At 43.0% G+C, this 27,198-nt stretch overlaps 1 protein-coding gene across 2 annotated transcripts in view; it reads right to left on the bottom strand.

The window, feature by feature from the left end:
* Positions 1-930: 930 nt before the first annotated feature.
* Positions 931-27,198, bottom strand: part of znf574 (zinc finger protein 574) — a 50,389-nt gene continuing 24,121 nt past the window's right edge. For both annotated transcript variants that reach the window (XM_034221556.1, XM_034221557.1), the window contains exons 4-11: positions 26,872-27,080; positions 24,516-24,695; positions 23,195-23,289; positions 14,858-14,952; positions 9,064-9,212; positions 6,216-6,503; positions 4,225-4,539; positions 931-1,382 (exon numbers count right to left, since the gene is read on the bottom strand). In XM_034221556.1, the coding sequence (XP_034077447.1) occupies positions 1,101-1,382; positions 4,225-4,539; positions 6,216-6,503; positions 9,064-9,212; positions 14,858-14,952; positions 23,195-23,289; positions 24,516-24,695; positions 26,872-27,080 (1,613 nt within the window). In that variant the 3' untranslated portion in view covers positions 931-1,100. The remainder of the gene's footprint in view (positions 1,383-4,224; positions 4,540-6,215; positions 6,504-9,063; positions 9,213-14,857; positions 14,953-23,194; positions 23,290-24,515; positions 24,696-26,871; positions 27,081-27,198) is intronic.

The following is a 27,198-nucleotide window of genomic DNA, read 5'->3' as shown; positions in this document are numbered from 1 at the left end:
TTCTTTTCGCTCCTGTGGTGTCCTCTATTTCCCAATATGCCTCTCACTCTGCAGATATTCTGCCATTTCTCCCAATTCAGTACCAATCACAATCATCAGCATTTCTCCCTCCATGACATGAAAACAAACTAAGACTGAGTGCCTCTGCGTGTGTGTGTGTGTGGTTTCAAACCCCCCTGTCAGCAATCACTGGGTAGGAGACAGCCATAAACTGCGCTTTAGAATCGTATAATGGGCTAGTGCAGCGCTGGCAAAACTTATATCGTTATGCCTCTTCCCATTTAGACACAAATAGGATCATTATTTTTGATAACTTTACAGCAAGTGCTGGATGATTTCATTGCACTACTTGCCACTGCATAACGCTGTATTTCAGCTAAAGCATCGTACATCTTGCCATCTCCCTGTTATCATTGTGTGTAATTACAAGGCAAATGCAATCAATAACACAATGTCCTACAAATTATTGGAACATTACGATTGATCTATACAAACAGCACTTCGTTCTACCTTTTCGCGAGTATAAGTGTGACAGAGAGAAACTGAGTGGTTTGAAAAGCTGGACAGTGACTTGTCAGTATATTTCTCAGTAAAGGACCTCGTAATGTTTGTCAAAAGGCAGAAGTGGCAATTTACAGCAGGACCTATAAAGTCCATCCCATCTGACAGGATGAGGGCAATGCCCCGGTGTCATCTACCTTATAAATTGATGGATGCTTACAAGTGTGAAAGTGGAAGTGTTATATTATAAAGAAAGCAATAGACATTTCAGGGGCTAACACCACTTGTCTCCCCCTAATAAAAAAGGGGGCTCCGATGTCTTTTTATAATCGAGGGGCCAATTTTATGACCTGTTTTCCAATCAGTTTGAAATATTAACTTAAGGTACTTGCTGTTCTCTTGAGCATTTCATTTATGACTTTTGAATCATTTATTTTTTTGAACAATTTTATTAGATTTTCCTCTCAAGCTGTAAAATAATTTTGCTACACAGTCAAACAATCAAACTATACATTTATGGTAATAACTCGAACTTTGAACTCAACAGTCAATTCCTCTTTCAGCCTTTTCTCTACTGAAAATAGTATTTAATGTCTCGATTACACCGTTTCCTCCACGATGAACTCGATGGCGTGCTGCTCCGACTGGCTCGTCTCCACCATGGTGATTTCGTTTCCGTCCATGGTGATGGTGGGAACGTTGATGCCCTGCCCTCCCAGCACAGAGGAGGGCAGGATGACGACCTGCGAGGTGCCGTCTATGTTGCCGAACTGATCGGAGGGGATCATGACGGTCTCTGTGCCTCCGTCGCCCTGCAGCACGTAGATGGTCTGCACTGAGCCAGAATCGAAGTCCCCCGTGGAGGCCAGCGAGGACAGCACCTTAATAATAATAATAAAGCTTTATTTATATAGCACTTTTCATACAACACAGCGAAACATAACATCTGACCAGGCCAACAGACACAAGGAGGTAAAACGTACGACAACAAAAATAAAACAAAACAAACAATGGTTTCTCTCTGACACAAGACAACTGAGTCGATGCAACAATATCAAATATAACATGTAAAACATACTGTTGGGAAAATACTGAATGTACTCTTTCTATATCAGAGTAGCACATGATAACAGAGGCCCAACTGTAACTGTGTACGTAACCAGATGTATGATTACATGGATGATGCTCATGAGACACTGTTTTATATATATATAAATGTAAATGAATACACAGCACATATATATTTATTGAAGCGTCTTTGAGTTGTGAAAAGCGCTATATAAATAAAAATGCATTATTATTATTATATACGATAGCTATGTTCCTACGATTAAACATGATGACACACTAGGGAGATAGGCATATGACTGAAGGGAGATAGGCATATGACTGAAGGGAGATAGGCATATGACTGAAGGGAGATAGGAAGGGAGATAGGCATATGAGTGAAGGGAGATAGGAAGGGAGATAGGCATATGAGTAGGGTTGGGAACCGAAACTCGGTTCCAGATGAGAACCGATAAGAAAATGCCGGGTACCGGGTACCCATACAAAATACACAATTTCGGTTCTGCTTAACGGTTCCTAAACGCGGTAGACCCTGTATTCCAGCGGGTCCGTCTGCACCGCGTTGCTGCGGTGACCCGGTGGAATACAGGGCGGACCTGGAGAATCACAGAACGGCCGGTCGTCAGCGTGCCGTTGACGGCCGGCTCGGTTCGCTGACGGCCGGCACCGCCCTTCATTTTTTTAAACGGCATCATATAAATTGCGCTGACAGGCGACAGAGGTCCACAGTTGCCCCGCAGCGATGCTCCCCCGCCCCTCCCGTAGGACATTTCATTCACGAGCTCAGTCACTTCATAACACCAAAGATAGGTCGCGGTAGGAACGCTCTGAAGTGAGGCATCCACTACACTAAAAAGAGAAAAGAAAAGGCAAAGTGTAATGCCTGTTAATAGCTTGCCACGGCATAGCTCAGTTAAAATAAAGCACAGCTATTGTGCAATACATTTGTATTGCATGTATATTTTTAGTAACAATTATCAGTTAAAGCTTTGAAGAATAAATATATTTTTGTTATCTAAACGTTTGACCTCTTTATTTTACAATTTTGGAATCGAAACGGGACGGGATCGATAAGAACCGGAATCGATAGCAGAACCGGAATCGAAATCGGAATAGGCATATGAGTGAAGGGAGATAGGCATATGAGTGAAGGGAGATAGGCATATGACTGAAGGGAGATAGGCATATGACTGAAGGGAGATAGGAAGGGAGATAGGCATATGAGTGAAGGGAGATAGGCATATGACTGAAGGGAGATAGGCATATGACTGAAGGGAGATAGGCATATGACTGAAGGGAGATAGGAAGGGAGATAGGCATATGAGTGAAGGGAGATAGGCATATGACTGAAGGGAGATAGGAAGGGAGATAGGCATATGAGTGAAGGGAGATAGGCATATGACTGAAGGGAGATAGGCATATGAGTGAAGGGAGATAGGAAGGGAGATAGGCATATGACTGAAGGGAGATAGGCATATGACTGAAGGGAGATAGGCATATGACTGAAGGGAGATAGGCATATGACTGAAGGGAGATAGGCATATGAGTGAAGGGAGATAGGCATATGACTGAAGGGAGATAGGCATATGACTGAAGGGAGATAGGCATATGACTGAAGGGAGATAGGCATATGACTGAAGGGAGATAGGAAGGGAAATAGGCATATGAGTGAAGGGAGATAGGAAGGGAGATAGGCATATGACTGAAGGGAGATAGACATATGACTGAAGGGAGATAGACATATGACTGAAGGGAGATAGACATATGACTGAAGGGAGATAGGCATATGACTGAAGGGAGATAGGCATATGACTGAAGGGAGATAGGAAGGGAGATAGGCATATGACTGAAGGGAGATAGGCATATGACTGAAGGGAGATAGGCATATGACTGAAGGGAGATAGACATATGACTGAAGGGAGATAGGAAGGGAGATAGGCATATGAGTGAAGGGAGATAGGCATATGACTGAAGGGAGATAGGAAGGGAGATAGGCATATGAGTGAAGGGAGATAGGCATATGACTGAAGGGAGATAGGAAGGGAGATAGGCATATGAGTGAAGGGAGATAGGCATATGACTGAAGGGAGATAGGCATATGACTGAAGGGAGATAGGCATATGAGTGAAGGGAGATAGGCATATGACTGAAGGGAGATAGGCATATGACTGAAGGGAGATAGGCATATGAGTGAAGGGAGATAGGAAGGGAGATAGGCATATGACTGAAGGGAGATAGGCATATGACTGAAGGGAGATAGGCATATGACTGAAGGGAGATAGGCATATGACTGAAGGGAGATAGGCATATGACTGAAGGGAGATAGGAAGGGAGATAGGCATATGACTGAAGGGAGATAGGAAGGGAGATAGGCATATGACTGAAGGGAGATAGGCATATGACAGTCATGTTTATTGCTTACGCAGGCCTTAGCTAATCTGAACTAAGGCCAGAACACTGCTTTGAACCGGTATTCCTGCATCTTGTGACTGTAACACTCTCTTGTATATAAGCATGCCAAGGACACTATTCGGAGAACTATTTTGTCCCATGCAGCTTTGTGTGTGATGACTACTTCCATTCTTGCAAGGATAATAAATACATCCTGATATTTAAGATCAAGCCGGTGACGAGTGATGTTTTTCTAACACATACCTTGGCCCCTTCCAGGACCTTCTGGACGTGGGCGGCCTCAGCTGCCTGCGCCGCCTCCTCAATGCTCTCCAAAGGCAGGTCTCCGTGCAGCCGGATGTGTTTATCCAGGTTGGAGCGCGAGCGAAAAGCGGCGGGGCAGTGGGGGCAGGGGTAGGGCTTCTCCCCGCTGTGGGTGCGGGCGTGCTCTGTGAGCCGGGCTGCCACGCTGAAGCTCTTTCCACAAATCCAGCAGCAGAAAGGTCGCAGGCCGCTGTGGATGCGCTCGTGGTCCTGGAGGTGGGGCAGCTGCCGGAAACGCTTCCCACATGTGGCGCACTGGATGGGGAAGAGAAGAAATATAGATAATGTAAGAAGGTGGCAGGAAAGTACAGTTATGTTCAGTGCCAATGCACAAAAGTGTACTATAATTAATATTTCTGGAGACCAATATTTTTCTGCAGATGCAGCACTTCTTGCAGGGGTAGAGGAGAGCAGAGAGAGAGATTTGGGGGAAGAAGGGGGGGGAGATAGAAAGCAATAAAAAAGACAAAAGAGTCTTACACTGCAACTAAAACTCTTTTCATTGTCGATTAATCTGCCTTATTTTCAGACAATGAATCAATGAGCGTTTCGGTCAATAAAACATCAGAAATTATTTTTTGAAATGTGCGTTATAATGCCCTAGAGTCAAGGTGATCTGTCCTCAAGATCCTCTTTTGGCCTCCAAACATCCTAAAGCACAAATATATTCAGTTTACTCTCATAGAAAACAGGCATGTGTTTAGATTTTGCCTAAAAAAATTCATAAATCAATTGATTATGAGAAAATGTGAAGGTTAATATTCAGATAAACAACTAAATGATTGTGACGATACACATTACACGAGAATAAGGCAGAGTTTTGGCCCGATTCCCTCCTTCTGACATGATGAGCAAAGCCCTCACTTTTTAATGCTTCTAAAGATTATCTTGCCAGATTTTCATCTGACGCAGTGAATGTTAATTGTGTTTTTTACACCCCCCCATCTGCTTGGGAGTCCACCCGGTCGCAAAAATGAAACATGTTGTTAATTTACGATCGTGTTGTGTGTTTGTGGGACCCCGAGGACAGCCAGAAGTTATCATGACATGTTGTAACGTGCTGGCTCTCTCACAACTTTCAACATCTGGTAAAATGTGAACAATCTTGTTGTATGGTCCGGCCTCAAGGGACAGAATGATCAGCTACACAGTGGACATCACAAAGAAAAGATTGTCTCTCTGCTTGCCAACACCTGAGTGCAGACAATGAACTACAAACAGATACTTGATTAAATCTGAAGCCTTACAAAGGAATGACTTTGTGTGCTCTGCTTTTTTTCCCACTGGGGACACTCAGATTGAATCAGTAATCCCTGTTGTTTCAATATCTCTGTGAGATATACTCTAATAAAATCACCTTTGCCGTTGAGTCTGATCTTTATATACTCAGTAAATATTGGTGTTCCTTCAGAAACTAACAGTAAATTTGATTTGAATTCAAATTCATCCCCATAACAGTGTGTTTGAGGACCGATACTCCTTGAACATCGATCCTTATCATGCCTGATAGAAATGGCTCAAAGCAAAGCCACCCATGTTAAATCAATTTCTACAGTCTCAGTTCTCTGATGGGTTTGGGTGGGTCTATAGTTGATGTCCTGCTTCGTCACCAGAGCAACTGAGGGAGAGGGGAAGAGAGTCCCAGAATAGTAACAGGCAGAGGGGAGCTGACAGGCCCTAACTCAGCCCGTCATTAATCACAGGTACACGGGAGGGAGGAAACACCCGCAGGACACACACTGCACAAATGGCCATGGTCCAGTGCGGGAGAAACGGCCACAGATATGAACGGGTATGTCCATGGGGGGTGAGGCAGTGCTGGGTGTCAATTTGAAATACAAGCATTAAATAGTTTGAATGCAGGGTTTAAAAAAAGGACAAAATATGATTCACAGGGCTGATAGGAATACACACACAGCCACTCTTCTTACCTCAAAGGGCCTCTCATCAGTATGTGTCCTCATGTGAACATTGAAGGTGGAATTGTATGCAAAATCCTTCTGACAAATCTGACAGCGGTAGCGGGGTCGGCTTTTGGACTTGCCGAGCGCTCCCTGGAAATGCGCCAGCACGTGCTCCTCCAGGGTGCTGTCGGAGGTGAATCTGCGGCGGCAAGGCGTCACCGGGCATCTGAGAGGCGTCTGGCCCGTGTGGGATAACCGATGGAGGTCGAGGCCCTCCTGAGTCATGCAGCGGTGGCCACATAGGTCACACTCAACCTGAAGGAGAAGAGAAAAAGAGATACAAATGTGAAATAAGGAGATGGAGAATGGACAAAGAGCCGGGCAATTAATGAAAAGAGAAAAGGTCGGCGTCTTCATCGTCTGACTGATACGTAACCACAATGTCACAGTTTGTCCCCCTCTTGCTAACCCCACTTTCTTCCCATCTGGATTGGCAAAATGCCATAATGGGCTCTGCTAAATCATAAGTGACAGATATGTTTCTAACAAGGATGAAACAAGTACAATCTCTCACGCTATGAATATCTTTAGAGTGGAGAAGTCAAAACCTGCATCATACATCCTCTAGATCAGGTGTGTGAACTATATTTCATCACGGGCCACATCAGCATTATGGTTGCACTCAAAGGGCCGATTGTAACTTTAAGACTATATAAACATACATATATAAATATTTAATATATATAAAATAACGTATTATATTACATTATTGCCTCTGCATTGGATTATTATCGGATAGGGTAAAAACTTCATAATTAACTACGTCTGAAAGCAGAAGTCCAGGGCAAATAAGTGCAAGTCTCTTCAGTGAGAATGTCACAAAATTATTTTTAAAAAAAAGTCAAATTCTAAGAAAAAGTCAAATTCTAAGAAAAAGGTATATTTTGAAGAAAAAAAGGCAAATTCTGAGAAAAAAAGGCTAATTTAAGATGCATTGTGGGACATGTAGTTTATGGACATCGTGCATCTGTAAATCGGCATGTAACCGTATAATAAACATATTACATTCTTTCAGAGCTCTTGCGGGCCACATGAAATGAAGTCGCGGGCCGAATTTGGCCCCCGGGCCTTGAGTTTGACACCCCTGCTCTAGATAAACTATAATTCATCATTTTTAACGATAAACATTTGTATGAAGTGAATACAGAACATTTCAAGTGCAATCAGGCTCATTACTCTCAACAAACGAATGAGGAAAAAAAGGTATCTCCTGCCAGATTTCTTTTTAAAAAATTCTAAATATTTATGTATGCAGTATTTTATTACACTTTACATTATTTAGATATATATTAGCTTTTTATTTTATCTTACATGTACTGTATATAGTACGTATTTTTGCATTTTACTTGCACCACTGTGTCACCTTCACCATTCCCTTTTTTATTTCCTATTCTTGTTTCTGATTATTTTGGCACTATTTTTATTTCTTTTTGTGTCTTACGTTGCATCCTTGGAGTAACCTGGGACTTAAGATTTTCCTTGCCAACAACTTTGCTGTAGCTATTGTGCATATGACAATAAAGCTTTTAAATCTTGGATCAATGAATGAAACTTGAAATGCAGAAAAAGGGTTGAAATCTTCATGTACAAAAGAGCAACCTTAAAGTGATGCAAACACAGGTATGGTGAAAAAAGAGAGAACTATTCGAAGCAGAACAAAACAGCGTAATATACCATCTGAGAAAGGCCTGTGCTATAATGCTTCAATGAACTGCTATTCTTCATAATATACTCAAATCAATAGGAGACAGAGATGTTAAGTTATAAATCAATCTGTTTGTATTATTATTTACAGCAGGGGTGGGGAACCTTTTTCCTTTACATTTTTACAACATCCTCCGAGGGCCGTACAAATGATTGAACTCAACCTCTGCTTAAAAAAACTAAAATCACAGCCCATTCATTTCGCCTTTCTTTCATGCTGTGCAAAGAAAAAGCAACCTCTGAATCCAGATATCTCACCATGACTCACGCATGCATGCATGTGCACGGTGTGGCATGACCACCAAAACAGAAAGATATGGACACAAGATGTGTGCAAATGTATTTAGTATCCTATCCATGTGAACATGATTTAAGTGGGGGGGGACCTAACCTCCTCTAGGGGGGTCCGGGGGCATGCTCCCCGGGGAAGATTATTTTTTTAAATATTGAAGTTAAAAGCATCAATCTGGTACACTTTGAGAGCAACATGAGGAGATCTATGGATACATCTCTCAACACCCATATGAAATAGAACTGTAAACAGATTTTTCTTTTTGGATATTTTACAAATCACTCCCCTTTTAAACTCTACTCTTGTTATTTTTAACAACTTTTTTGTTACTGTCATATAATATTTTATACCTGTTTTTCATTTAGTCTCTAATGTCTCATTAATAACTATAATGATCATATCAAGGTGTGCCTTAACCTCACTGAGCTGAGGTTATTTGAGCCTCTCAGGAGAGAGCTCTTCCACCTGGTTGTAGAAAAGCTCTTTAAATTCGTTAGCATAGCTAGCTAACCAGATGCTAATAACAACAGATCGCCACTGTGCTTACAACTAAAGACACAGCCACGCAAACACTGCGGCATGTGTACGGCTCCTTATGGGTACTGCAATATTTGAAGAGCTGGAGCGGCGTTCCGTCAGCACTCTAGTCTACACTCCTTTCAGACGAGACTCCCCCCCCCCCCCCCCAACGAAAACTCTTCGGTTCTCCACGAATTACACAAGTCACCCAAATCAGCGTTAAAAAAGCGGGAGGTGCCGAAAAGCGACTCATTTGCATCACTGTAAAGCAAAGGAACATTTATTTTTAGTGTTCCCTACCTGTCCGGTGCATCGTCCTCGGCCCTGGCCTCGTCCACGCCCCGTGTTCTTGTCATCCTCTGTGGAGGGGCAGCGCTGCATGTGGATTTCCAGAACGGACTGGTTCACAAACTGATTTGAACAGTGAAGACAAGTCGCTGGCTGCTTGTCTGAAATGGAACAGAGTCAGGTTTAAGTCAGCTGGTCCGTCTTCAAACTACAAGTGGCTACTGTGGTAAGGCAAGGCAAGTTTATTTATATAGCACCTTTCAACACAAGGAAATTCAAAGTGCTTTACAAAAATGAAAGACATGGCATTTAAAAACGGTCATTAAAAAGCAAAGATAATAAAATAAACATTAAAAGAAAAAATACATGAATAAAAGTTACAGTGCAGTTTAAGAAGTGAATAGTTCAATTAAAAGCAGCGACAAAAAGAAAAGTCTTCAGCCTGGATTTAAAAGTAGTTACAGTTGCAGCGGACCTGCAGGTTTCTGGGAGTTTGTTCCAGATATTTGGAGCATAATAACTGAACGCTGCTTCTCCATGTTTAGTTCAGACTCTGGGGACAGAAAGCTGACCAGTCCCTGAAGACCTGAGAGATCTGGATGGGTCATCATTTAGCAGGAGGTCAGTAATGTATTTTGGGCCTAAACCATTCAAAGCTTTATAAACCAGCAGCACTATTTTGAAATCTATTCTTTGACACACAGGAAGCCAGTGTAAAGACTTCAGAACAGGAGTGATGTGATCCACTTTCTTAGTGTTAGTGCTACTACATTGAAGGGGAGATTAATGGTTATCAAAGTACAAATATCCCAAATCAGTTCAGTAACGGTTTCAAGGGGACAATATTTACTCAAATTGATGGGTTTGGATGATGGGGGAAACTCGTGTCACAGGCTCTTTAAGGGAAAGTAATTTTGACACGTCACGGCAGGAAAAACAGGTGTAAATAATCAAAGTAATGTTCAGTTATAGACTCACTGAGACACACTTCCCAAAGAGGAAGGAGGCATCGTTAATGTTAACTACGACAAGTTAAAATGTCTGCGGTGAAAAAAGGCGACTTAATGGTTTAGTCGATTGACAGAATATAAATGACACACCTGCTTTTATTGACAGTAAAATCATTATCAAAGTAAGGATTTAATGTTTTCCTTGATACAAATAATAAAGGGAAACTAATTTGGATGTTGAACTCGTGCTGGGACAAAACAGGAATGCTGAAAACATAAGAGATATAAGAGAAAATCGACTGTGACGACCCACTTTGATTCATTCAAACATTCGAAAATGCTTTCTGCTGCTGCGGACAAGAAAGCCAAACAACTCACGTTCACCGAGTTATCAACCTCCAAAACCCTTTCGAAAAACAGAATGAGGCGGAGAAGTGTGTGTGTGTGTGTGTGTGTGTGTGTGTGTGTGTGGTGTGTGTGTGTGTGTGTGTGTGTGTGTGTGTGTGTGTGTGTGTGTGTGTGTGTGTGTGTATGTGTGTGTGTGTGTGATTAAAATAGCCCTATTGCTTTTACAATAAATAAACATTGAATGTGTTTAATTGAATAGTAAAGGGGTTTAACGTTAATGGCAGGTTGTGTGAGAGAGAATAAATAATATTTTAAAAAATATATTTATTATTGAAATATTAAATTATTATATATATTATTTAAAATATTTAATATTTCAAAATATTTCAAAATATATATTTAGCATATTTCTCAACTTTCCGCAATTTCACCGCATAAAATCACATAAAAACCCTGCATGTTTAATCGCATAATCAAGGATTTTTGCCCGCGTTTTTCTGGAGGGTCTAATCAATACAGTCATTGACACTTTCATCAATAATCATTATTCCTGGAGCTGCAACTTACAATTATTTCCATTATCAATTGAGCCAGCATAGTCTCAGAACGTTTCACTAGGATCCAATGTGACATCTTCAATCTGCTTTTATTTCCAAAGCCTCAATATATTACATTTAAAAATATATTAAAATTGAGAAAAATGACCACTCTTGAGAACTGAGAATCAGCACATCTTCGTCATTTATTCTTGATTTTAAGTTACTGACTTTTAAACGGGTTGTAAATTATTCATTTTTTAGGTTAGTTTGGAGCAAAACACTTGTTACTTTTTCAATGCGATGGTTTGTTTCTTTTCTCTGATTTCTATAGAATAAATCAAATATATTCAGATTCTTGAATGTCGTAGAGAACAAGAATGCCGAAGAAGTCACTTTGGGGAAATTGTGGCGAGCCTTTTTTCCCTTTTTCTCACAGACTAATTTAAATATCAATACAATCAATGACAGACCGTCCAATAATTATTATTCCTTCGGCTTAAACGTACTAAAAAAGAAATATATATTCTTAGATGTTAGACTGTTGGTGAGAAAACACTGATTATGAAGATGTGCATATATATTTAAAACATAGAAAAGTCCTCACAACGTAGAACCAAGAACAATCAAAAACTTGGTCCTGTTACTTGATATTAAGTGATTTTCTTGTCAGTCGGTTAACCAATTAATCAGCTAATCATTTCCGCTGCGATCAGCTGTTGCCCTGGTTGTATTTTGGCAGAGTAAAGCCCACTCTCACTGTGTTGCTCTTGAGGATCTGGCGGAGAAATCGCTGACACTGATGGTTCATCAGCGTGTCTGTAGGTCGCCAACATCTTGCAATCTGCTAACCATCTGTACTGTCTGTCCTGGGGGCGACCCACTCTACTGCCCACTGGGACTCTCTAATTAAACCTAGACTACGGACAGTCTCAGCCTATGGCCCTGGGGACTGATCAATCCCTCCAATCATCTCTCTGACGCCGACTCTTCCAGTTTAACTAAGGAGGTTGCCCTGCCAACGCCCCGTTTGATTAAGATGAAGAGCCAACATGTTGACCCAATTCATTTACCTCCACCTTGCTCCTCCGCTACATATGGGACGCAGATCAATGGCAAGTCATTGACCTAATGCGTCATATAACGTGGAAAAAACAAGATAGGCCACCCAGGCAGAGTGGAGCAGCGATGTGTTAATCAATAGTAATTCACTGCACGCTGTTCTGATATGATGCAAACATCACGTCTAATTGGTTTCTATTACAAGCTGGCCTGTGTCTGATTTCTTGATGTTTTTTGAATGGTCTATTCTGTTCCTTATTACTTGCACTAATATCTTGTCTTTTCAAGAGCGTCGAGCAGAAAATCAATTTTGAGAGGCTCTTGATTTTCTTTCTAAAGACACCTTGGAAGGGCCTCACATGTACAAAAGGGCAGACCCGGTGTCATGGGCGGACCCCATGGGGCCGGGCCCGCCCATCCAGGATTTGGGCCCGCTGTTTTAATCAGGGCTGAATACAACATTTTAATTGTTTTATTATTATGTTTATTGTTGTTATTTGTAGGGCTTTGTCCTAATATTTATTTTTGTTTTAAACTATGTTGAAAGATTAGTTTAATATCATTTTTTAATTTTGCTATGAAATTCTGAATGAAATTCTGAATGAAAGGCTGCGCGCGAGTCTGGTTTTTCGCTGGGTTGAGTCGTGTGGGTTTTTGAGTGAGATGCGGCACAGCAGCCTGTCAGTTTACTCTATAGGTTAGTTTGGCTATTATCATTTATCTGCAACAATGGATATCAGGAAGTGGTTCATGAAAGGAATATGGCAACTCAGCGCCAGATGCAGGCACATTAGAAGACATCAGTTACGTTACCAACGAGCTAGCAAGCCAGCCAGGGACAAGGGAGGCTGGCAATCAATTATATTTTGAAGAGAAATTGACTCTCAAGCCGGCTCTCTCACAAACTCCTGCTCTGTGCGCAAGCAGACCACTGCACACGCTCTCTGCCTCGCTCAATCTCTCTCTCTCTCCCTTTCTCTCCATCGCTCAACCTCTCCACCCTGTGTGCGCTCCTCAAGTTTGCCTGCGTGCTTGCCCAAGTTGGCACAGCGTTACAAAAGTGCCACAAAACCAACCAATGGATGTAGCCTATAATAAGACCGTCAACAACTTATGGCAACCTAAAACCCCTCTGTTTCCGTAACAACAATTCACGAGCGCCTCCCTCCCTCACCCCCCCCCCCTCCCCGTTGACAAATCTCGAGCGTCTAACAGCCCCCCCCCCCCCCCCCCCCCGTTGGCAATTCAGATTTCCCGGGAAATGTAAGTTTCGGGGTGGGCCCGCCCTGGTATATCAATAACGATAACGGTTCCCAAGGTGGATAGATCTGCGGACGGAACACTCTGGGGGGCCAAACGGCTCCGTGTGTACGTCCTATACGATCATCTTTCTGATAATGATGAAGCCATAGCCCCACCTCTGCTGCTCACTGCTGTAACTACTGTTAGTAGCTACTGCTAGTGTTACTGCTACTGACCATGCTACAGATGTTAGTGCAAAATATACAGCTCCTCTACCACAACCATCAGAAACAAGTGGACATGGAGAACTACATGAACTACATGTTGCTAAATCCACCTCGGAGAATAAACAGAAGGGCAACCAGGCAACCATGGCAACCATGCTCGGGGGTCTTCTTCGCTGCTTTTGGTGTATTTTGTGGCGGAAGTACAGCGCCACTTACAGGCCCGGCATATGCACTACAGTGTCTCCAGCGGGTCGAGCGGTCTCGTGTGAAGGGACACGTTTATTGAGCCGTATCCGTGTGAACGGAAGACTTTTTGATATCGAATTCGGTTCGTTTGCGTTTCGTTTGCGTTCCCATGTAAATGGGGCCTTAGTGTTAGTGGCAGTGCTACTGATTTGAGTTTGTTGATTACTGGCTGTTGTAACAACAATCATGAAGCAGCAGGTGGTGCATACAGAAAGAGCTGGTGATTCAGATGCAGACAGTTTTTGGTGTCAACAATAGCTTGCTTATTATACAATAACCCGTTTACTCTTCTATATATTAATGTTAGCTTATTCTGTGTCATTGCATGCCTGCTATGCCACTTTTGCATATATGCCACTTTTGCGATAACAATGTACATTTCCCGCTGTGGGACTAATAAAGGATTTCTGATTCTGATATATAGCCCTATTGAAATAAAGAGTTTATAAAGTGCTTTGACAGACACTTCAAAGTGATATAACCAAAACCCAAACAGTAAAGGCTAACAAAAATGGAGGTAAATTAAGGTGAATTGATTGAATGCATTGTTTGAAGACGTTGATAAAGGTTATTAAGGCGTGGTTTCTTACCTGTGAATTCAATGTATATCTGGAATTTGCCCATCATCAGAATAATAATCTAGTACACTTGTTATTGCTGTGTGTTATTTTCAAGGAGACCAACCAACATATTCCTCTAAAGCAAGACCAAACTTTCATTAGTGTTCTCTGATATCAAATAACTGAAGTTTAGAATATAAATCTTTATAATTGGGCAAATGTTAAATAAATGCAATCAGACAGCAGTGACCTAAAACTCAAATTCAATCAAAGTCTCTCTGAAATCTTTTTTTAATCGAATAGTTTGGAGCTGGTTGAATTAATGAATACGTTTAACATATGTGATTAAATATTACATTTTAAAACGAGACAGGTCTTCTTTTATAGAATAATGAATGTAACATTATAAATTCATTCCAATATGCTGACTTGTTGATGTTTTCACATTTAGTCTCAAGGTAAAAGTCACAAAGGAGGAAATGATGTGACATATGTGACACAAAAGGCTGAAAAATAAATAGTTAGTTACAGAGAAAAACACTGCTGTGCATTTCTGTTAGCTTCCAGTTTCTCCTTTTTACTATAAAGATATTTTGGTGAATGATAAAATGCTAGACTGAGCCCTGAACTCTCACCTTGGTGCGTGAGCGAGTGCAGGTCCAGGTCTCTCCTGCGTTTGAAGGCCTCTCCACATTCTTCGCAAGGAAACGGATGGCTGGTGTGGAGCAATCTGTTAAATAAATAAAAACACACATTTTCACATAAATGGGGCGAAGCCTGCGAGCTAGTTCAGGCAGTCAACTCGAGTACCAATACATTAACACGTGACGCACCTCGTCCCTCTTACAACCAACCAAACACAGTCTCCTAAACATGCCGCTCTATTTAAGCTGCCAGGTCTTCCTGCCTCTGCCTCGCTATGCTGCCACTGCTGTGTTCACTTGCTATTGCTGCGTTCATGTTCCTGCTGTGTTTCATGTTGCTGCTGCTCGCCTGCCCCACCACCACCCCAGCTTCCATCCCAGCACCACCCCAGCTTCCACCCCAGCTTCCACCCCAGCTTCCACCCCACCACCACCCCAGCTCCACCCCAGCTTCCACCCCAGCTCCACCACAGCTTCCACCCCAGCTCCACCACAGCTTCCACCCCACCACCACCCCAGCTCCCACCCCAGCTTCCACCCAGCTTCCACCCCAGCTTCCACCCCAGCTTCCACCCCAGCTCCACCCCAGCTCCCACCCAGCTTCCACCCCAGCTTCCCCCCAGCTTCCACCCCAGCTTCCACCCCAGCTTCCACCCCAGCTTCCACCCCACCACCACCCCAGCTCCACCCCAGCTCCCACCCCAGCTTCCACCCCAGCTTCCACCCAGCTTCCACCCCAGCTTCCACCCAGCTTCCACCCCAGCTTCCACCCCAGCTTCCACCCCAGCTCCACCCCAGCTCCCACCCCAGCTTCCACCCAGTGCTTGAATTGGAATGAAAAAGGTGCCAGTACTCTAAAATCAGCAACTTTTTCAAGTCAATTTTATATATACAGCCCACAAACAAGAATTTGGCTACTATAATGCTGGTGGGGTTGTCTCTTTACTACTGTATATTTTAGAAAGGTTCACTGTACTTAACATTTTTTATGATAGGCAGCGGATATGGCTAAAGCTCAGTAAGGTCAATATTAACTGAAAATATAGCAATCAAAGTCTAGATCTTCTGCTGAAGACACATGAAGCAGAGACCTTTCAGGTGAGAGCCCCTCTGGTGGTGTTCAACATTAATGACAAGGAAACAAAGCTCTGGTCAGAAGCATTTTTTATAAAAAGCTTTAACAAAATTAAGTATTTCTGTACATTTTGAATGCAATCTAACTTTCCAACTCAGAAAACGAAAAACGAAAAAAGTGCCAAAAGTCTTCTCACATGGCTGAGCTGTTTTGCAATATACTTCACCACTGAAGAATACAAATATGTATAAAGTAAACTATGATGCAATCTAACTTTCCAACTCAGAAAAATGATAAAGAGCATGAACAAAGAACATGTAAAAACAAATGCAAAATTTGCACAATCTAAAATGAGAAACTGTAACTGCAAGTAACAAAGTCTGAGCCATGGTAAAGAGTTACATTGAACACCAAGCTGATCAGATAACTCCCTGGTTGGTCTGAAGTCCTTCTATCTCCAGGATCTGTACAAATCGGCACATTATGCCAAAAGTCTTCTCACTGGGTGAGCTGCTTTGCAATATACTTCACATTGTTAGAAAAGGCTCCAGAAGGCCTTGGGGACATCAGTATCAGGGGCTGGAGCTGGACAGGCTCTTTCATCAGCACTTCTCCTTCCCTTTGCCAGCCAGGACCTCACATACTGTTCCGGATTGAACTGTCCTAGTGATGGTCCATTACATTTAATGAAAACCAGGCTGGACAGTCGGCTGACAGAGAGAGCATTCCTTTTTGCAGTAAGGATATCGTTCATGCAGCTGAATGCCCGCTCACACTCACTAGTGGAGACAGCGATGGTTCGGACTGCTTTCAGTAGAGGCTCCATGGCAGCAGGTGTACGGGATGCCCTGGTTTCCTTGTATTCGCGAAAGCCCTGAACAGTCTCTCTTCTGTCCACTTTCAGCACTTCGCACAAACGTAGCACCTCTACGTCCCCATACTGTACGTCTAACTCCTCTTCAGGCCAACTTCCAGGATGGATAACTTTCATGTCCTGGATTAGCTGATTGTCCCGGGCCTCCCGGCCATGTAATGGGATTTCTCTTGTGCTGACATGAGAGGAGGTTGTGGAAGTCATTCTGTGTCTCAGATTCTCTACCATACTGCGGAAAAACTGACCTGCATGAATCTGTACAAGCCTGCCATTCTCACGCAGGGCAACACCCTTGAAGGACTTCTCAGCTAGAGCTGTATGAACTGTAGTCATGTGTGGGCCAGGCATGGTGACCATGGATTCCAAAACTCGTATTTCTCGAGTTAAGAGCCTATCTGCTGTAGGCAGTGTCATCTCTCTTTTTTGGAGTTGCCGAGAGAGGTCGCTGAGCTCTGTGAGCGCATCGTACATCAGTCCCAGATTGCTGACAAACGTTGCAGATGTGAGCACATCATCCAGGCCCTTGTACTTTGCTCTGTCTCTGGAATCCCTGCTCGTGTCATTTGCAGCATTTGTGAAGTGATCATGAAGCACTCGGTAGTTTTCCCAGATTGCTCTGACGCTCCTTTCACTTGAAGCCACCCAGCGGATGGACAAAACACGCCCTATCACCAGGAGACGCTGTCCGACTGCTTGCGCACACTGCGCTAACTGCCTCTGATTTTTGGGGGAGGCATGGAACAAGGAATAGAGTTTGTCAAAAAAGATCTGGAAATGATTGAGCCCTGAGACCTCCTTGACCACGGCACATCCCCAACTGCCAGCTCTAGCCGATGATTGGAGCAGTGCCACACAAACAGGCTTGGGAATTTACTACACAACTGGGTAGCAACGCCTGTTCTCTTCCCTAGCATGACTGAAGCCCCATCACATGCAAAAGAAACGAAACACTGACCTAAAAAGTCCTCGTTAAAATCTCTTCCAAGACACTCCATTAACGCCTTTGTGATGTCATCAGCCGTTGTTCCATCCAACTCGATCAGCTCCCAAAAAAACGTTTCGGGCTCAGCATCAGCTAATGCTGAGCGTAGACACACAACAAGCACCGTTTTACCACTAATAGTGGTAGATTCATCGACCAAAACACAGAGTTTTCTTTGGTTTTCTGTAATGTCTTTTGCCATTTTTTTCTTCAGCTCATGAGCTATGTGGTCGATGATTTCGCCACAGGTTTTATTGGAGTGCAAAACCCTGCCCACGTTCAGCCCATTCAGTTTCTGTACATTCAAATCAATTGGCATGTCTGTGAATGGCCGGCTATGTTTGCCAATTTTATATGTCGTTCGAAAAACTCTGATAGTGGTGTCTAATTCAGATTTATGCATAGACTGCACTTGATGTTGAATAGTTTCACGTGAAGCAGATGTAAGGATGTCAGCAGCTTTTACATGGGCTTGTGATTCTTTATGTTCTTTGATTTTTTTTTCTCAGGCTAGCTTGTTGTTTGCTCTTGTCAACACCGAAATGAGACACTGCACACTCACCCCATTCAGTTGACAGTTTCAGTCCTTGTCCAGTGTGTATTCCCAAAGATTTGACATCTCTGCATATCCGACATCCTAGCTTCTTATCTTTAAGAAGGAGCCATGCATTGGTCTTGCAAAAATATTGCACCTGGTCCGTTGTCCAGCAGTCAGGTGCATCGCTTTGCCCGGTGTTGGTGGTGGCAGTTGAGCCAGCAGCAGCTAACGTTAGAGGCTCTGGAGGAGGCGGCGGAGCTAGTGCTAATGCTAATGCACTAGAACTTGGAGCAGGAGGATCAACCAAAGAAAGCTCCCCATCAGACACAATTTCCAACACAGACACAGCATTCTCTGTATTTGAAGTTTCTTCCGGCGACAACCGCTGTCTTTTTGCACTTTTATTAATCCACGCTAACATTTTTAGAAATGCTAATTTGTGACGTGACTTGCTTTCCTTCTCTCGGGGGCGTGCCTGCTCTGTTCTATCACTCTACATAGCCACCCACTGGGTGGGAGTTGCACTGCATAAACACAACACACGTGCATCTAGGTATGTAAATTGTAAAGCATTAAAACATGGTTTTACTAACAGTTTTCAGTATGTTGTTACTTCGGCATTATTATTATTATTATTTTGAAACGTGTATTACTATTAAATCACGGTCAAATAGGTTAATTTTGAAATAGTCGTTTCCACCACAGTATTTACATGGAGAAGATAAGCCCCGCCCCCTCTCCAGCACGTTCTGTTTGAATGACAGGAGTAAACAGCTGACAGCCGCTGTGAAACTCCAGCGGTTAGAGCGATGAGAATGTCCGTTCGGCACTTCATGACGCATCTACTGAGTACCGGGCGGCTGTATATATATATATGGATGTATAATAAGAACGGCGGGAGAGTGTTGAGTACTGGCACGGTGCATGAGTACCGGAGTACCACCAGCATGCCGGTACTGAGCAAGAAGTGCCGGTACTCCATGGGTCAGAACCAGAAGTGCCGGTACTGCGTACCGGTGAGTACCGGCCCAATTCCAGCACTGCTTCCACCCCACCACCACCCCAGCTTCCACCCCAGCTTCCACCCCAGCTTCCACCCCAGCTTCCACCCCAGCTTCCACCCCAGCTTCCACCCCACCACCACCCCAGCTTCCACCGCAGCTTCCAACCCAGCTCCAACCCAGCTTCCACCCCAGCTTCCACCCCAGCTCCGCCCCAGCTTCCACCCCAGCTTCCACCCCAGCTTCCACCTGTAGGCTCGGGGATAGTTATCTAATCATCACTCATGTTCTTTGTAAATCTGTGATTAGGCCTGAGCCTAGACGCCAAACTCAAACTAGATGCTGCTTCTAATAAACATATTAAGAAACACGTGAGTTGTCAGACTGAACTTGTTTCAAAAGAATCCCATGGACTCGATAACAGATATAGCAAAAATCCCTCACAGAGGCCGAAAAGTGTTGAATAAAAAAAATTGCATTACACAGTTTTAAGACTTAAAAGGTCACAAATGAAGACACATAAATCTGCAATAATGAGGGGGAAAAGTTGTGTTTTAATCTTCGACTTCCACCCTATATTAGACTCGTCGGAGGATTACCAGTAAGTATGTGCTTAGCTGTTCTCAGGTTAAATAAGGGGCATTAGCTGACTGCTGCGGAGATCAAAAAACTGAATAAAAACCCAGCAGTTAACTGGGAGGAGTCCGAATAAGGACATGAAAGACTATATTTATCCATTGCATAACGTTACAGTGGATACAGCCTGAAGGGAGGAGAGAAGTGTTGGGATGAATTCACCTTATGCTGCATCAAGAAAAATAAATAAAAAGCTGGTTCTTTGAGCGGCTTCTCATAATCAGAACGAACAAGGGTGATGTATAAGTGATGAACCATAATGCTCCTCTAGATATTGCACAAGCATATCTGTTTATTATGTATGTTATACTGCTACAGGTAATGCAGCAGAAGCACTTAACCGTGTGAGTCATTTAAAGTCAAGCAGGATGCCCGAGGTGATGTGCGAGGACCTCTCATTGGCAGGATTCGAGGCTAGGCTGTTTCTTTTCCCTGTTTAAGAGACACGAGGAATCAATAATTCAGGGACAGCTGACCCTGAGGCAACTGGGAGGATTAACATTTCAGCCAGGGTCACCTCTTCTCCCAGACAGATGTTCTCTAATGAGGAGCGGTGACACTGTGTTCAGCCTTAGCTCTACGTTGACTCGTTTAAATCCACTTGTTGGCCCACAGCAAAAAATATTCAGCAACAATTTTGATAATCACTGAATCATTTAAGGCATTTTAAGCCAACACGCCAGCTTGTCAAATGTGAAGAAGCTGCTTTTGTTCATCCTTTAAGACAGAAAAGCAAATTGGACAACTGAAGGTTCATTCTTGACCTTGGGAATGAAACACAAAAGGCGCTTTCACACTGGAGTGCTTTTCCCTTTTAGTTGCGATAGTCCCTGGGATTTTGCGTTCACACCAAAAAGAGAACTTTTCCCCCCTCTTCAGTCCCTGCTAGAGAGGTGGTACTTTCCTGGGGAGAAAAAAGCTCAAATTTCTGATTGGCTGGGCGAATTGCAAACCACGCCCCGTAAAAACTCTGAAAGGTTTTGTGAAGCCGCCATTTTATTTGCTGGCATTAGCATTATTAGCATTAGCCCCGCGCACCAACGGAGAGAGAATAACTTATGGAAACACAAAAGAAAACATGGGAGCGGTGGAGATGAGGAGGTGTCGGCGTTCTGGCGATTTACTCGGAAGGCTTCAGTAGAAGCTGCTGGGAGTCCCAGCAGCTTCTACTGAAGCCAGTCCCCAACTCCGGGGACTTCCGTTCGGGGACTTTGGGTGGCAGTATAGGCCGTGAAGTTGTTTGCGGCCTGCCAGTAAACCCAAAGCAGAAGAAGAAGAAGAAGTGACGTCAGCGGCTTCATCTGCGTAATCTTCCCTCAGGGAACTTATTCCGGTGTGAACGCGATCTAGTTCCATGGGGGAACTAAGTGCTGGGAACTAAGTACAGCAAAGTACTTGGTGTGAAAGCTGCTAAAAGTACTAACTATCCTTCAACATAAGAGTGAACTCCACTTCATGATGAATACTGTGAGAAGCTCTGTGAAAAGCTTGTAAGAGGACCTTGACTTTTGGACTGTTTAAGGACACACTAATAAATCAATGGTTGTTATTTTTACACACGAATAAATGGCAATTCATAAAAATATGATTTGCAGATTAACTGTAAAAACGTGAAAGTGTTGTTGACATGTGGTTCAATGGTTTCCAGAATGTGCCACTGGTTAGGCTGTCAATATCAAGACAGAGAAGAAGAAAATGGAGACCAATATGTTTTAAAAAACCTTTCTGGGCAGCTCTGGCTTCTTCTGCTCTTGGATCTCCATAACATTGGATTTAACATGAAACTCTGGAAACTCACAACTTTCAGATTTAATTTGACAGAGTTCATGTCTACATCTAGATCATGGCCCTGCTGGTAAAACACACTTCAAAGCCTAAAGTTTGTGCTTTAACCTAGCACCTTATTATTCACAATGCAATGTAATAGAAACGAATACTTGAATTGTGAATGCTACGATTAAAAAAAGGAACCTGAGTCGGAAACAATTGGTCCCAAAGACTCAACATGCACGAGCGCTGAGAGTAGGTGAAGTAAAAAAGGTATAAAATGCCACGAGCACCCTGTGATGCTCGCAGTGTTTCCATGTGATAACGGCCACACGTGTTTACATTTACATTGTTTGCTACGGCGTGTGTATTCAAGTGAAAGAGTGTTGGTTAAAGTTGCATAGTACAATACTGATGATAATCAACCCATAGAATGGCTATCAGTATTTCTTGAAGCCAACATATAAAACGCTACAATCAGCGTTTCCCCCAGGGGGGCGTCTTGCCGTCATTTGACGCCCTTATTCAGCTCAGAACGCCCTGAACTCGAGCCGAGGGCGTCCAAATAAAAATAAAAATAAATAAGAGTTTTTATCGCTTGAAATAACGAAAAGGAAAAAGGACGTCCCTCTGTTGGAGGGGCAAAGGAGTCTGGTGGGATTAATTTTGCCGCCAGCAAAGCGTGTTCCTGTGACGGGAAGTGTACTGCCGGCGAGCCTTGACGGGGGGGCGCTGAACAGCGGCGAAACTGAGGTTCCGTGGTAACATTAGGAGTCTCTCTCTCTCTCTCTCTCTCTCTCTCTCTCTGCCTCTCTCTCTCTCTGCCTCTCTCTCTCTCTGCCTCTCTCTCTCTCTGCCTCTCTCTCTGCCTCTCTCTCTGCCTCTCTCTCTGCCTCTCTCTCTGCCTCTCTCTCTCTCTCAGCCTCTCTCTCTCTCTCAGCCTCTCTCTCAGCCATGCAGGACAGGACCAGGCTCTGCCCCCGTCCTGGGTTGTTATCTTAATCATCTTAATTTGCTGGGCCTCTGTCTGTCAATCATATGTGTCTCAAGGGCAGCCAGACATTTCAGTCGGTGGGTTTCTCCACAGCTGTAAGGTCTCGCTCAGCAGTCAGACACGACTCAGATACTAAAGCTCCGGGCAGAGGCTGGAGGTTTATCTAAATCCTGTCCTGGGTTCAGTTTGGAACCGTAATGCTGATGTATTTACGCCGTAAACAGGGAGGGGAAATGGTGAATATAATGTATGGTATGTAATGGATGTATTGTTTTCATTTACACCTACACTCCTGCAAATACAGAATGCTAAACTACCAGTGGTGGACAGTAATTACATACATTTACTCAAGTACTGTACTTAAATACAATTGTGAGATTCTTTACTTGAGTATTTCCTTTTTTCTTCCACCTCTGAGAAAGACTAGTGTTACTAAAGTGTTTTTGTTGTTGTGTTATTACTTGTGATGGTTAAGTTGATCCTCCGTGTTGAAGCGTGACGGGCAGTTAGGACACGGGAACAGATGAGCGGCTCCTTCACTGTCCAGAGTACACGCCTACAATAAGGGACACAGAAGCCAGAAATCACAGAATCAAGAAAAAACATGATTTTACAGCCGAAAATATATGTATTTATTATTATTTTTAAAGGTTCCAAAAGTGTGATAAAAAACACATTTAGGTGCATCTCTTAGAATCAGTTCCACACAGCAAATGTTGATTAATATAAGAGCTGCAGAGATAATCAAAATGTTATCCAAATATGAATACTAAATGTGGAAGAAGCACATTATAAAACCTTAAAGTCCTTAATGCAGTAGTAATGTAAGTATTGGGAAGATTCTGCAGAGATTTTCAGTTGTATCTACAGACTAAACTAAAATGTTTGGTACAGAGCCTACTAAAATAAATACTTATACCAGTTAGTCATTGTCTTCAAATTCTGCAGTCCTAATTAATATGCTTAAATGTATGCAGCTCTCTATTGAAAAAAATGTTTTATTCGAAATTAAACCCTTGAAATTTAGAGGCGTTTTCCCTCAAATTTAGAGGCGTTTTCCTTCAAATTTAGAGGCGTTTTCCTTCAAATTTAGAGGCGTTTTCCTTCAAATTTAGAGGCGTTTTCCTTCAAATTTACAGGCGTTTTCCTTCAAATTTAGAGGCGTTTTCCTTCAAATTTAGAGGCGTTTTCCTTCAAATTTACAGGCGTTTTCCCTCAAATTTACAGGCGTTTTCCTTCAAATTTAGAGGCGTTTTCCTTCAAATTTAGAGGCGTTTTCCTTCAAATTTAGAGGTGTTTTCCTTCAAATTTAGAGGCGTTTTCCTTCAAATTTAGAGGCGTTTTCCTTCAAATTTAGAGGCGTTTTCCTTCAAATTTAGAGGCGTTTTCCTTCAAATTTAGAGGCGTTTTCCCTCAAATTTAGAGGCGTTTTCCTTCAAATTTAGAGGCGTTTTCCTTCAAATTTAGAGGCGTTTCCCTTCAAATTTAGAGGCGTTTTCCTTCAAATTTAGAGGCGTTACCTTCAAATTTAGAGGCGTTTTCCTTCAAATTTAGAGGCGTTTTATTACAAATAATAAATAATAATACATTACATTTATCTAGCGCTTTTCCTGGTGCTCAAAGCGCTTTACAAGCAAGTAAAACAGAATAACAACAAAAGTTGTTAAGCTAGGAGGAATAAGGGCGAGGGGTTAGTGGATTAGGAGTTGAAGGCAAGAGTGAAAAGGTGAGTTTTGTTTGAATGATGTGAGAAAGAATAAGAGAAAAGGAAAGGGACTGTACCGGTTTGCGTCCCCTCTTGCGTCGAGGCAGGGTGGATGTGTGAATGCGTTGGTGTCTCTTCAGGGTGGCTGCCTGAGAGAAGTTTTTGCCACAAACGTCGCAGCTGTAGGGTTTGTTGCCCGTGTGGCTCATGCTGTGGCGCAGCAGGCTCTGGGAGTTAGTGAAGGACTTTGTGCAAACCTTAACAACAACAACAACAACAATCAGGATCAGTGCCAAAAACAGTTTTTGTAAGGGAATAAATCAAGTTGTAAAAGGCTACACTTGCTGATATTATCACTTTCTTAGCATCGTGCGGAGACCATGGAGAATATGTCAAATATAATGAGGTTCAAATCATCACACATTTCAAAAGCATTACATCATCTCTCTTATCTCTGCCGCATGACGTACATGGCATTTCCAACAGATACAATTATCTCTCATGTTCAAGAAAGGACAAACTTTGAACATACATATGGAGATACAGGGTCCCTCGATTCAATAAAGTCAGACTGAAGCACTCCTCGGTGCATCAGTCAATCCTCACAGTAAATGCAGAGCTCCCAGATCAAATGCACGCAATGTTTTCTCTCAATGATTGTGTTGTTATTTTAAAAGGTCCCCTATTATACTGTTTTTCATCAATATATTACAGGTCTCAGATATATACAGAGCCTGTCTCTGATTGGCTGAAACATCAAACTGATCATTGCAGCATTACCCATAATCCCCTCTGTTTCAGCCCTGTTTCCAAAGTGCTGATTCTCTGTCTGTTACTTTAGATGAAAATAAGGAGCCCCTCCCCATGCCCCTCTGAGAGAGATTTGGTTACAAAGAACTCAATGGTGCTCTAGGAGGAGATTCAGGTGATAAGGGGGGGGGGGGGGGGGGGGGGTTGTTACCTTGGTTGGTGATTGGCTGATGGTTACACAAGACAACACATCGTTATGACATCATAAAGTGACCAAAATCTGATCAGCTCATTTTCAGACAGGTTTTTATAGAAATGGATCAGGACAAAAAGAGAGAGAATCTTTGTTCCTGAAACTTTCAGAGTCTCTTTCCACAGAGGGGACACATGTTGATGTAGAAGAGACATGAAGAAGAGGGGACACATGTTGATGTAGAAGAGACATGAAGAAGAGGGGACACATGTTGATGTAGAAGAGACATGGAGAAGAGGGGACACATGTTGATGTAGAAGAGACATGAAGAAGAGGGGACACATGTTGATGTAGAAGAGACATGGAGAAGAGGGGACACATGCTGATGTAGAAGAGACATGAAGAAGAGGGGACACATGTTGATGTAGAAGAGACATGGAGAAGAGGGGACACATGTTGATGTAGAAGAGACATGGAGAAGAGGGGACACATGTTGATGTAGAAGAGACATGGAGAAGAGGGGACACATGGTGATGTAGAAGAGACATGAAGAAGAGGGGACACATGGTGATGTAGAAGAGACATGAAGAAGAGGGGACACATGTTGATGTAGAGGAGACATGAAGAAGAGGGGACACATGTTGATGTAGAAGAGACATGAAGAAGAGGGGACACATGGTGATGTAGAAGAGACATGAAGAAGAGGGGACACATGGTGATGTAGAAGAGACATGAAGAAGAGGGGACACATGTTGATGTAGAAGAGACATGAAGAAGAGGGGACACATGTTGATGTAGAAGAGACATGAAGAAGAGGGGACACATGGTGATGTAGGAGAGACAGGAAGAAGAGGGGACACATGTTGATGTAGAAGAGACATGAAGAAGAGGGGACACATGTTGATGTAGAAGAGACATGAAGAAGAGGGGACACATGTTGATGTAGAAGAGACATGAAGAAGAGGGGACACATGTTGATGTAGAAGAGACATGAAGAAGAGGGGACACATGTTGATGTAGAAGAGACATGGAGAAGAGGGGACACATGTTGATGTAGAAGAGACATGAAGAAGAGGGGACACATGTTGATGTAGAAGAGACATGAAGAAGAGGGGACACATGTTGATGTAGAAGAGACATGAAGAAGAGGGGACACATGTTGATGTAGAAGAGACATGAAGAAGAGGGGACACATGTTGATGTAGAAGAGACATGAAGAAGAGGGGACACATGTTGATGTAGAAGAGACATGAAGAAGAGGGGACACATGTTGATGTAGAAGAGACATGAAGAAGAGGGGACACATGTTGATGTAGAAGAGACATGAAGAAGTGGATTTTGCATAATAGGTGACCTTTAAATGTTTGTTTTTCATGTATTGTGTATTGACATTTGTCCATGTTGATGTTACACATGGAGCTGCTGTGATGCAAGTCAAATATCAGATAAACCAATAAAGTATTATCGTATGGTAACATGGAGATTGGCACCTTGCACGTGAAAAGCTTTTCTCCGGTGTGGCTGTAGACGTGTGTGCGCAGGAAGACTCTGCGGGTGAAGGTCTTTCCGCAGTACGGGCAGACGTGAGGCAGCGGGGTTCGGGCCCAGTCCTGCAGCAGCTTGGCAGGCGGGGGGTGGTTCGTGTGGTCCGAGTCTGCCGCAGTGCCGACCTCTGATTCATCATTGATGCCCTTGAGTCCTGACAAACACAAAACTGTTCATTAAGGCCAAAAACATCCCATAATAAATGACATGATTTTACGGGGTTTAAAGCAATAATCAATAATCAATCTGCTGCCTGTCAAAATGAGTCAGTT

This window comes from Gymnodraco acuticeps, unplaced genomic scaffold (assembly GCF_902827175.1).
Source record: "Gymnodraco acuticeps unplaced genomic scaffold, fGymAcu1.1, whole genome shotgun sequence".
NCBI lineage: Eukaryota > Metazoa > Chordata > Actinopteri > Perciformes > Bathydraconidae > Gymnodraco > Gymnodraco acuticeps.
Note: the sequence above shows the minus strand (reverse complement) of the source record. Positions and strands in the feature narration are given on the sequence as shown.